Raw genomic sequence first — 13021 nt, 5'->3', positions numbered from 1 at the left:
GCAGTTATGAATCTCCTGCATTACATAATTGGTCTTTGTTACTCTTTCCATTACTTCACATTGCTTGCATGTTGGCCGTGACTGCATCCAAAATATGTGGAACTAAGATGACAATGAAAAATCTTGAAAGTAATTTTTGACACATTCAGACATTTCACTTATTTTATTTGAGTGACTAGACAATAAAATTTTTATTAACATTGCCAGTGTATATATAACCATAAAAACATAAGGTGGAAGTAATGTCACATCCTATTGTGGTAGACAAGTATATGAAAACATGCCATTCATACGTTTCCTCTTGGCATTTCTACCTGCTATCACCTCACACTTTCCGCTACAAACATACACTGTTTATTGTCTGTCTGCCTGTGTCGCTCTTGTCAGACAGGTAAACCCACAACCACTGCTAAAGGCATTCATACCTGTTTTACCGGTTTAAACTTTCCTTGACCTACAAGCCTATACCCTCAGGCCATGTGCCATGGTCCAGGGGACCAACAGGCTGTTGCCAAAATGCATTTTTCTTCCCTGTTTGAAGATTTATGCCAAGCTATTCCTGCCAATCTAAACCTCATGTTGCAATAAGTAAACAGTACTGCCGAAACTGTCAAGATGCAATCAGGTGTAAGCTTATTTGCTAATATGTTTTACGGGGTAATGAGAGCACTTTCAACATTGGTTGACGAGTGATAATCAAATTCCTAACAATGACCATGTTTTTGCACCTTAACATACAGTTTGTTTCAGAGAGTGTGAGCACATGTGACACTGTTTTGTGTGTGTGTGTGGGGGCACCTTAAGAGGTTTAACGCCTCCACATTCCTGAGGCTGGGCTAGGAGGACATGGCGGCTTCTACATCAGCCAGCTAACTAGACAGCATTTCCAACATAACTGTGGGCTTAGTCACCCGCACAGGAGCTAGGCGCTACATGCCCCATAGGAGCCGGTCTATAAGACAGGCATGAGTCAGGCTGGTTAACACTTCTCTGGCTATAGCGTGTGTCCAATGAGACAACACCTATATTCTTTTGATATATCTGAGTAAGGTCCATTGCTATTGAACTCAGGGTAAGTCAATCTAGTAATGTAGCTATTAGGCTTAGGTTAAGTGAAGCGCATCAGTGCTTCAGTAGAAATATAGGGAAGCACTTGGACTGTGGAGTTACATCACACTGTCCTTTTACCTTGACCCTTGTGAGTCCTTTGTGCCTTACTACGTTTATGTGAGCAGAAGGATACCACCTGTTTTAATTCCTAAATGAGCTTCCATCCAGTTTGGCAACCGGCCCAAAGTGTCATAACACAGGTCACTTCAACAAGCTCCCCCTTGCAATCCAAATTACACAGAGTAGAGTCAATGTCAAATGTGGCATCGAAACAATAAACAACAGGGAATGATGGCCTTCAGGTTTTTATGATGCTGAATAGTATCAACCGAATGCCCTAAATTAAACAATATCCTACAAAGAGTATAAAGTTTTATCGTATGATCTATGCCACATGTCATGCTATAGTACTGACAGTGCGGCTGCTGTTTATTATGCCAAGTGTGTGATGTTTGACAACAGATCTTAGAAGTTGGTGTATCGGGTGCAAGCATGGTTGTGCGCTCCAGCTTTACCTGACGTAGAGGGAGCGTTTCTCACTGGTGCGCAGGGAGCCTGATCCTGAGCTCATGCTGCTGTTCATCATCTGCTCCCTCAGGTCGTGGATCTTGGACTCAAAGCGACTATACTCTGCAATTAAGAAACAAACAAAACAAACTGTTTACGGCACCGAAAAATTGGTCCTCGGCTTTCAGGTTGATAAACCCAAGGTCAAGTTGGTAACATATCGAAGAAAGAAGCTAAACCAGTGCTGGACCCTGCTCTCTTATTTCACTGGAGATTGTTGGCAATCTCTGTGTCTTAGATTGTGCTGCAGTGAGTTGGAGTGAATAGTGGAAAGGTTCAGCAAATCCTTAGGCTGACTAATGACCCCAGGAACAGATGGTTTATCACAGATCTACCTTACACATCCAGTAATGTCTCACGTCAGGTAATTAATTATACAGATTAATTAAGTTCAACATGGGCTCTTCAGTGTGGATAAAAAAAAAAAAAAAAAGGGAAGGCCTCCAACAGTTTCAAATGCATGACCATTTGTCAAAGGTGTGTAAATCCAGTTGCTGCTCAGGAGCACAGGGATGATGTATGAATTCACCTGGACCTCCTCGTTAGGAATGCTCTCATTACCCTGCAGTGCGCAGCTTGTTCTGTGCCCAGGTTGCTGGAACAAGCCAGGCCAGTGCACCCCACAGCATACCAGCTAGATAAACAGACCGGCAGATGTAGCTAGAAAAACAAGTAGGCTAGGTCGCTCATGTGATGACACAAAGGAAGCGTTGGTTCCGCAAAAAGGCAGCACTGTGAGCGACTAATTTTGTCATATATCTAAATGTTTTAACAATTTTACATTTAAAAGTGCTGATTAAAGGAAAGTAATTGCAGTTAGAAGTAATAAGTGTTCATATTCCATGTTGCACAGCTGTGCTCAGGAATTTAGCTGTATACAACAAACTAGAATCACATCATTAATGGCACGCAATGACGTATATTATTGCTCAAATAACACAACATGTCTATGTCCCGGTCATAATTATCCTATAAAAGAACCAATGCCAGAGAATATCGTGCACATTTACTCCACATATCCTGTTTACTGCTATTCCTATAGGGGGTTGACTCCTACCTTACAGCTTAATCATCCGTAGCTGGCAACACTTCCTGTAGCGTGAACAGAAGAGATCAAAGTCTAGATTCTATTGAACAAGCCTACAAGTAGCCTTGAAAAACAAACACCCGTGCCTACAAAAAAGGTTTCTCCCAAGTTTGTCCAAGCTCCTGGAAAACTCTGGCCAGGTGCAAAAACAAGCTCTAACCCCCCCCCCCCCAGCCAAAACCTAAAGGGGAATCAAAGCAAACATAGATCCTACCCCAGGCCCGGGGTTGGCTCTCCACCCTGGTCTCTGCTCAAAGGGTTAACAATACAACCGAGTGACGCCGCAAGGTGAGGTAATCAGACACCGCCTGACTTACTGTAACCAAGAGCAACGTCCTAGCAATCCTAGAACAGGGACAGCAGATGCGGAAACAGCCATTCCGACTAGTCCACTTGGCTCTCGGGCACAGGAGAGACAAGAGAATGAAGCACAAGAAGCGGCAGCTTGGGAGGGGAGGAGCCGAGGGACAAGACAAAGAGTAGCTAAATAGAGAGAGCAATTGTAATGCCCTGCTTAACAATACCACCAACCTGAAGGGCTGGCTGAGAGCTGTGCTGGTGAGATATTGGGTTGAGTAGCACAGGTGGTAGGGGCTAAATGCTTTGCTTCTTCACATTCCTAAAATCCAAATGATTAATCTCTATACAGTGGACATTCAAGAGGAGCAGAAAAAGCGCTACAACCACCTTTAAGCTTCTGTGGTGGGAATCATTAGCTAAACCTATATTCCTGCCATGCGTTGTTGATAATAATGACATCAGAATACAAGCAATTCTACATTACAATCATTTATGTACAGTACTTCGCAAGATCTGTCTAACTGAGCAGGAAAACAGACCAAGCCAGTCTCTCAAAACCACTGACCAATCTGCAGCACATACTTCCTTTATTATAAAGTGCTCTCAGTTTCCAGTAATTCTATAGTTAAATGATATGAAACAGTAAAGGAAGCTTAGATCTGTTTCAAAGAAAAGGACAGATACTCCCAGTATTTAGAATGCACTACGATACAGGTGAATGAGTATCACCAACCACATCACAACAGTCCCGAAGGAAAACGATAATTTATACTGAAACGCAAGTTTTCTATTGACCGTTTTTGCCACCTAAACATCGAGTACATCAAGCAACAATAGTAGAATCACCCACAAGTAGGATTCAAATTTCAATTTTCTTTAACTGATTCCTGGCAATGCTCACGATCCGTAACTGATTAATGATTAAAAGACCTCTAAAATAGGGCAATGCTGTGGTGTTGGGGTTGAGGTGCTGACCATCTCCGGCCTACACGTGGCCCGGGACGCCTGTTGCATGTCATTTCCCATCTCACCGTTCCTTTATTTCCTGCCATCTCTCTAATATCAGCTATGCAATACAGACATAAAATTCTGTAAAATTAATTTTAAAAATGAACGCTTTTGAAATACTAAATGCATGTTTCTACTTCATGGAAATTTTAAAGTTGATAAGGTCTATGTTTGCAGTAGGTAGTCGTCTCCGAAATTAATAAAAACCAGTTAACTTGAGTCATAAAATTAAAAATAAATAAATAAATGAAGCCATCACTCAAAATTGCTGCTCCTGCTCCCACCCAGCCTGTTGTTATTTAACAAATAACCAAACAAAACTGAAAAGGTAAAACATAATTCTGCATAACTTGCAATTTTTAATGGATACAAAATATCTTGGATGGACATGCAGGGCAGTCAAATCTTAACCCATTCATTTTTGTATCAACGAAAAAAAAAGAAAAGAAAAAAAAGAAAAAGAAAAAAAAAGCTGTAGCCTACAACAGTAAATGTTTAAACGGGCTGTTATCTGATGACACAGTGTCACTGGTTTTATTACCTGGTTAAGAATGAGTCCTGTGTGCAATGTCCACCAGTCCAGCTCTTTATAGTGATCAATCAAGCATCAAATTTTCTTCAACATCCCTACTCAGTAGCACACCTTTAAAATGCTGCAACGTGAGTCCACAATTATCAACGTTAAATCTCGGTCCCTTAAAGCACTTAATACACAAGAGCTAGCCTATATTTTTAGGAGTGACCCACAGGAAGATCAGATAGCTAATAGAAACTGGGACTATTCTGTATCTCTCACTCCCACTGCGTGTCCTCATTAGTCGTACAGCTTTTTTATTTTGGGGGACGGTCGCTTCTCTTTTGATCCAGTTATGCAACACAGCAGGCATGCACTTGTAATGTGAGAGTGTGTTATGTTCTCGGGAATAGTCAAGCCAGTGAACACACAGACCCCCTTCTCCCCAATGATATACTGCAGGAGGAACATGTAGACCCTGGATAAACTGTGTCTACGAACCTCCGTAATGCACACTGGTGTGAGTTTGATGAGGGCGCACGGAGTTTCACGTTTCCTCCACGGCCCTCCTCCCATTTCCTACGTGCATAGATTTTAGTGTAATTACACTCCTTGATAGTGGGGCAGGACTGCATGTGGATACACACCCCTTGCTTCCATTCCTTCGAGCTGAATGTGACTTTAAGAGACGCGGTGTAAAAGACTTGGTGATGCTCCAGTAAGCCACTGAGAGTCAGGACGACCTCCTGCTGCAGCCCGTGTGCTCTGTTGTGGCTTCTTGTAGTCTTCAGTGCTGGCTTTCCATCAGAGGTCCGTGAACGCCCAGGCTCTGGCCCCTGAGACTACTCTCCAGGCAGTTTGCCCAACATAAACTAGCTCCACTTCCTCCCCCTGACTGACTGTCCTTGTACAGCTCACTGGGGGTTCCTCCTGCTCCAAACTCGAATGGACGACATGTCACACACCGCCGTAGTATGCCAGCAGATTTACTGGTATCAGATCATAGGTCACCAGTGGGGATGCAGGAAGTCAATCATTTTCCAGCACTCAACTCGTATGTTTAGAGTAGTTAAGCATTGTACACAAACAGATAAGTGTCCTTCACTGGGTTACAAGGGGGGCACAGAGCTGAAAGCATGATTTGGTATGGAAAACAAAGGTTCCCTTCAACTAACCACATCATTATTCAAGATGCTGCCTGAATGGTCTGGCATGCGAGAAAACATGAACTCACATGGACAAGAATGAAGCATTATAACCAGCATTTTGTAACAGAAGGAAAACCTATACTGCAATATTGTCCGTTTTGATCTCAGTCTGCGGCTTTCTTTACCTTAGCTGCGTGCCAACTCACTGATCCCGTTCCACCTCAATTTCAATGACCTTGGAGCGTTATTGGACATTTAAGGCTTGTGTTATATTGAAAGCGAAAAGAATATAGAGTGAGAGCATGCTCCAACTTATGCCCCTGCACATTCCTGTCATAGTCCAACCTGAGAACTCAGCTTAGATCTAAAGCTTACAATATCCTCCCCATTGTTGTCATAGCATTACTGCAGCATGCTCAAGTTCACATGCGAAGAAGTACAAAAACTTTGAGAAAAATGCAACTGCCAAAGTAGCTGTAATGCACAGCCAATCTATGATTTGCTATTACTAGGACAGAGGAGTGCCATTTTGTGAAATAAACTTTGTTAAAATAGATAAAGACTTACATGGCTAGGCAACACAAAAATTCTGCTTTAGTCAGCAATGAAAATGGACTTGTGGTCTGAGAGTTACGTGTCCAAAGTCTGGTTTGGCAGTGACATACAGGTGTAATGCAAATGTAAAGGGCTGAGGTTCATGGGTGAGGTCACTGTTAAAACCACCAAGCTGACACACACCTGTTTGACCACACCTCTGTGCCCCCACCTAAACGATGTAGGTTACGGAACAACAGTATAGCGATTGTTTAAAGTGCCCGAATGAATCTCGCTACGTATAAATTACTTCACCGGGTTTCGAGTGAGTATTGAATTGGAGGGTCAGCAATGAAAGCTAGGACCTAAAACCAGACGAATGCGGGTTTCAGGTAATGGCAGGAGTGTGCCATGGATGCGGGTGTATTAACTACAGTAGGGGTGAGGCTATCACGTTTGCCACAGTAACTAAACAATCATTTCAAGGCTGATTAAAAAGGGAATTTTTGAACTCGTGTTGCCACTTTGAGAAAGTTATTTTTTGCTTTTTTTTTTTAGCAGCTCAGACACATTTACTGTTTATACCGGAACGTTACCACCTAAGTACAACTACAGGTTACAGCCAAAAGGAGCCGCAAACTACCGCGGTACAGGAGCAGTCAAAATAAACCATTTTCTATAGCGTAACTCACGCAGTTTGGTCCTTGTACGATGTGTCAGTATTTACCGCATACTTCCTTCCACGGCTCACCTCGATTAAATGAAACGGTGGCTATTATTTCGCCGTCGCAGCCGGTAGTTTCTTCATCCAGCCATTAGGGAGCTCATGCGGCTTCTGCTCTGCTGCTGTTGTGCCCGAACCCATCCCCCATTCCGCGCGGGGCTGGTAGACAGATACAAGTTGGAAGTTTTTCCGCTCCCCGCCTTCACCTTCGGCGCTTTTTTAAAAAAAAACTTTCCTCCGCCGCCGTATGGCAAGTGGAGCCCGCACGTCCCGCTCAGTCTCCTCTTCCCACCGCTGTCCGGCTTCGCGTCCGCGAACGGCGGCTGCTCGCGGAGGGCTCGGGGGGTTTTGGACAGGGAAGGACAACAGCGGTTCGTTTGCCCGCCTTGCAGTTGGTTCCACGCGCCAGCCTGCTAGCGCAAGCGCCGCCCCTGAACCTGAATACTTCCCCCCAGCGAGCCAATCAGGAGCGTGTGTGCACTCGTTTGCAACCGAAGCTTATCACGCATCCACAGTCAAACGAGGCAGGTCTGATGCTTCCTTGCAACATTAAAAAAAAAACCAGGCCTGTTGATATTTAAAATTTTTTCTTACTGTCTACAAATACCATGAAATGACCAAACCAATAATGAACTGACCTTCTTACAAGTACTGTGTATGTATCCAAAGCCTAATATAACTTATTCATCTGTGCCATACACCTAAATAGTTATCCAAAAACTATTAAAAACACGTAGGTGAACCACATTTTGCACTGGGTTACACGTTACTTTATTACCATGATCATGGGCACTTTTTTTTTTAATCCCAAACACATTGTCCTGCTGTTGAAAGTACTCACTGGAGCAACACGTGTATTAATCCTCCGCTGAAAATAGTTTGCACCAAATACAGCAACACAGCTAAAAACTACACTGCCCAGCTGTTTTAGGAAAATAATGAGCCTTGTTTAAAAGGTTGGCCTTAGATTCGAAGGCTCAGGAGTAGATTTGGGGCAGAAGTCAACTCTATCTCCCCGTTGATATGTATCTTAAAGGTTCCCTGTGGATTTTTAGGCCTGTAGTAGCTCTATGGAACTATTTTTCCATGAGTGGGTACCCGTTTTGTTGTTCTCATGCATGAGCGCAGGGACACACACATGCACACACAATCAGGTGACGCAGATACACAGACCTATCTATGGATTGGACTGGAGCTAGCATTTCCCATCATTGAACCTGGTAGTGCCTTTAGTAAGACCCTCCCTGCCTGGTTGAGAAATGAGAGTTAGATGAGAAGATTGATTCAACTCTCATATATGTACACTAAATATGAAGCTACAGCCAGCTAGCATGGAAAAAATTTTAGAAAGCAATCTAACATAACAGGCTAATCGTACTCAAGAATACTTTTGGAAATCAAAGAATTAGATAAAGGCTGTATGATGATAACTCTTGCCATTACAGAATTTTAAAACTGTGAGTTCAAGATCCATTTTGGCACAGCATCACTGAGTATTAATGTGTGACTTGAGACTGTAGGGCCTTACCTTCTGGCCTGTACTGAGCAATGATGGTGACGGTCTGTCCAGCTCTCTTCAGTGCTGCAGCCGCCTGCTCATGTGTGGCATTCCTTAGGTTCACTCCATTCACCTGAAAAATAAGACAGTGGATCCAAAAGGTGTGTCCCTTGTTTAATTCTTAAGATCTGTGGAGGAAACAAGTCTAGCTGGATGGAACAAACTCTATCCTCAGGCTGGAGGGTTTCATTACAGCCTGATGAGGTAATGGTATCTGCCCTCATCATGTGAAGACCTAACATTAATTATGACTAAATTATAATATGTATGAAAATTACGTGGCGTTTACTGCAAGAGAAGACTGCAGACTTTGAATAACCTGCTTAAAAAGTAAGTACCATTTTTAGCTGTTAACTTTGACACTCCATCAACACCATAAAAACATTTCTTCACCATTCTTTTCATATAATGTGAGGCAATGTATTTTCAGACAACAAACGGCACTGAAATAAAACAGGCATACATTTAGAGCAACAATGGACTCTTTCCAGTTATGAAATAAAAGTCAAGGGATTTAAATATGTAATGTATTGGATATTTTTTTGATTCACAAAATTCTCTTGTCTGGCAGAGCGCCGCTAAGCTCCCTTGGAGTTGTTATGAATTTAATGTCTTGCTCAAGGACATTTGCAGGGCAGATGTTTGCTGGCTGTCTAAACACTAGGCCACCTTAATTTTATCATCATTATTCTGACGGCGGGAGTTGGCTGAAAATCTTCCAGCAATGCCGCAAATGTTTCAGTTGTTGATGTGGATAAATAAAAAATTAAAAAATTAAAATACTGACCGAGAGAATCCGGTCGCCCCTCCTCAGCTCGCCGCTCAGGTCAGCCGGCCCTCCTGCCAGGATGAAGGAGACGAAGATTCCCTCTCCATCCTCCCCGCCGACGATGTTGAAGCCGAGGCCCGTGGAGCCTTTGTGCAGCAACACCTTCCTTGGCTCCCTGCCAAACAGAGTGACAGTGTCAGGGTGAAGGGCAGGACAGGGAGCAAAGAAGAGATGAGCAGATATATATATATATATATATATATATATATATATATAACTGAAGTAGAAAGAGCATAAACAGAGGGGTGCACAGAGGCTGTTTCAGACAACAGCCATCTTTTATTGGTTTACACTGCGTCTGATCCCAAAATGTCGAGTGCACTCAGTTTATGCGGCAACAAGCAGTGGGCCTGCAGATCTTTTTTTGTAGATCCACTCTATATATTTGAATTTGAATGCTTTAAATAGAACTTTTAATGATTAATCTACAGGACATTTTTCATCAGTAGAAAAAAATAATTAACAACATATTAATCATACACTAATCATATTGCTAAAAAAGAGAATTTGGATTACTTTGATAACCACTTGGATATCACTGTTCAGTCATTATTATGTAAGCAATAACACAAGCAGCAGTACAACTGGATCCAAATGCTCGTTATCTATTGACTATCGCACTTTCTGCTTATGCATGGCAATCTCATGGAAACACCCACTCATATTAATGTACGCAGACACAATGAGCCACCTCCTGCTCGACAGATCCGCTGAAGCTCTGCTTTAGCTGTAGCCACTATGACTCATCCTCCAGCAGGCTATTCAGACTGCCTCAGTTTTAAGATGCTAGAGAGGCCAAACCACTGCTATGGTCTAGCAAAAAACCTCTGAGAACACACTCCACACAAGTGCAAATACACACACACACTAGGAGGCCCAACTTTAGACTCGCGCGCACGCACACGCGCATACTTCATATACAAATACACACATGCATGTAATACATGCATGCACGTACATAGGCATAGGCGCAGGCCTACACACACACATACACACACAAACACACAGTTTCCTCTCTTAACATAAAACACTGCATGGTTCTTATTAGTGGTCTTCTTTTGCAGTACTCAGCCTGCGGTCTACAGGAACAATTCCTACACAATCCTTAGTGGCCGTGCTCTAACGTTCTGTTAAGACCATTTTCCCATTGATGGCGGCCGAGGCAGCATTCCAAACTTTCAGAATCATACCCACGACTGACTGGAAAAAGCGTTCATTACTCCACTAACAGATGAGGAGCAATGGAAAGTCCTGAATGGTAAAACAGTGCCAACAGAAAGTTTAACCAGACTGTTAAACTGTACTCATTTGCGTTAACTGATCTTAGATGCAGAGTTTTTTGTAAGACCACTAAATGAGATAGATCAGGAGCAACATTGTTACTATGGGTCTGCAGGATTCCTAACAAGTAATGTTTGTACAAGGCAGAATCAGGGACAGATTCATTACCACTGTACTGACAAGGTTTAAAATATTTGCTCCATAATGTGCTTGCTTTTTTCCATATCCTTCAAGATTTTTTTTAGCACCAGAGATAATAAATAAATAAACAAATAAATAAAATGGGAGGTGGGAATTGCCTTTAAATATGCTACAACAACTGACTGACTGCTTTCACACAAGTCAAGCTTAAAATAACCTCACTTTCCATCTTGAGCTTTTCATCCCAGCTTGACAAGGCACACTGATCTCCATGGTTACCTTAGGATCCGGATCCGGTGCTTGCTTCTGAAATAGCATTTCCTAATTGTGCGTTCAGGCAGACTCCTCACCAGCGACATGGACGATGAGATGTTGACTGTGAACATGGTGGCTATGGCACATCGCTCAGCTCATCTCTTACTCCTCAAACCCTCTGCCTATCTGGCCTTCCGCTAAGAGGGGGCCTATAATTTTAGAAGCTCCCGTGTTCGGGGCCTGATGTTCCATATCTCATCCTCGTGTGCTGTGATGGGAAACAGCTCCTCTTTGGGCTGTCACAAACGCTCTCTCCTTGTCATCACTAGTAAGGCCAGACTTAACACTTAACTCTACCGCTCTCCTGCAAATCATCTTTGCTCCATTCTACGGGAGGAAGCCAAAATCACCCCTTACTCACATCTGAAACAACCTGGGCTGCATTACATCAAGAGCATCGGGACCCGGGTGTGTCGGACTGGATGTTATCCAACTTTGGTCTCCTTTCACACTGTGCTGTCCCCTCTTCTCTGCTCTGATGCTGCTTTTGCCCCCCCCCTCCAGTAACAGCACACCAGCATTCCTATCTGTTAGCCTGGCCCACTGGAGACTAGGCAGACAGATTCCCAGAAGCTCCTTGCTAATTTGTCAGACTGTAAACAAACGGAAGAGCATGCTGGACAGCAAACTAGATTTCCTTACATGAAAATAATGTACAGACTTCTGTGGAATTTGTACTCATAAGGCCAGCATCTTTTTGTTACCTTAAAGTTGTTCTCCCAACGAGCAGTATGCACGTGTGTTTCTGCATGCACGGTTTGTCTGTATGATTTGTATTGCCAGACCATTTTCATGGAAAGTGGGAATGAATTCCTACTCTTTTAAATGCAGCGATCAAGTCCTCCCTTTTTCTATCACAAGACCTGCCTACCCTCCCTTCCCCCCTTTGCCTTTTCATCCATGCCAGGAATGTAAACAGATATAGAGCAGTAAAAACCCTCTCTCTCTGCCCAGCCATTTCTCTGGCGACTCTAATTCAGACCCCACTGCCTCTCTTACCGCTATATTTTCCCTGTCTGTTTCAGTGTTTTGGCTGAGGTGGCCACAGCTCACTCCTAAAGCTGTGAATGGATATCTGGGGCGCGGGTTTCAGCGGGTCATGCTGGCCTGGACTCAGCCCAGTAATTGGCTCTGCTTGGCTGATTAATGGTGGACACTGCAGATCGACGCCATTTTCCACAGACAGACACTACCTCTCGAAGCACTTAATCTCTACCTTTCTCCGAATGGGTCACATCAGCGTTTGTATAGAGGTGCATGCAGATAAAATTAAAATGCTGCATTATCTCTCTCTGCCTTTTTAATGCTTATATTTTATCCATAGATTTTCTATGTCTGCTTCTTCTTCAATGCCTGGAATTTTTCTCTAATTTCCCGAAGGAAAAAATGTATTTGCTGCAAAGGTGATAGACCATTTAAGATATTTCCTGCCTCTCACTTTGACTAAGAATAAAATTGGAGTGATTAATGATTAACACCTAAGATGAGTACTCAGCTGACTCTGCTGTGATTACTCCTATTTTAAACTCCCCTTTGTGCTTTGGCAGCTTTTAAAAATGCTAACCAAAGGTCAAAGAATTCCTCGCTATTGATGACTGAATTCTTGCGAAGCCCAGTCAAAGGTTGTGTATTTGTGCGTGAGACACAAAGTTACTGATTAGCTCACCTGCTGTTGCAGTCCTCCAGCTTCTGTGTTTACACAAGCTGTGCCTGAAAAAAGCAGCCTAACTAGAAGTATTGTTGTGTTTATCTAACTACTAAAGCCCTGACCAGCAGAGGGGAGCTGCTTGTTTAGTGACTGTGCACACTGTCACCACTGCATGCAGATTCATGTTTACACTAAACATGCATATTTAAAACCCAGAGGTTTTATGTCTTATCAAGTAAAATGTGGACAGAAACAAA

The 13021-nt window shown here is 43.0% G+C and overlaps 1 protein-coding gene across 8 annotated transcripts in view; it reads right to left on the bottom strand.

The window, feature by feature from the left end:
• dlg3 (discs, large homolog 3 (Drosophila)) overlaps window positions 1–13021 on the bottom strand; it is a 79430-nt gene that overhangs the window by 8117 nt on the left and 58292 nt on the right. For 5 of the 8 annotated variants that reach the window (XM_040120644.1, XM_040120645.1, XM_040120646.1 and 2 more), the window contains exons 12-14: window positions 9338–9494; window positions 8521–8623; window positions 1626–1740 (exon numbers count right to left, since the gene is read on the bottom strand). In XM_040120644.1, the coding sequence (XP_039976578.1) occupies window positions 1626–1740; window positions 8521–8623; window positions 9338–9494 (375 nt within the window). Of the gene's footprint in view, window positions 1–1625; window positions 1741–6960; window positions 7383–8520; window positions 8624–9337; window positions 9495–11080; window positions 11542–13021 lie in introns of those variants that run through there. The other 3 variants (XM_040120651.1, XM_040120653.1, XM_040120652.1) reach the window with 3 other exon arrangements.

The sequence above is a fragment of the Xiphias gladius genome, chromosome 23, assembly GCF_016859285.1.
Source record: "Xiphias gladius isolate SHS-SW01 ecotype Sanya breed wild chromosome 23, ASM1685928v1, whole genome shotgun sequence".
NCBI lineage: Eukaryota > Metazoa > Chordata > Actinopteri > Istiophoriformes > Xiphiidae > Xiphias > Xiphias gladius.
The sequence above is the reverse complement of the archived record's forward strand: the minus strand, read 5'-3'. Positions and strand labels throughout refer to the sequence as shown.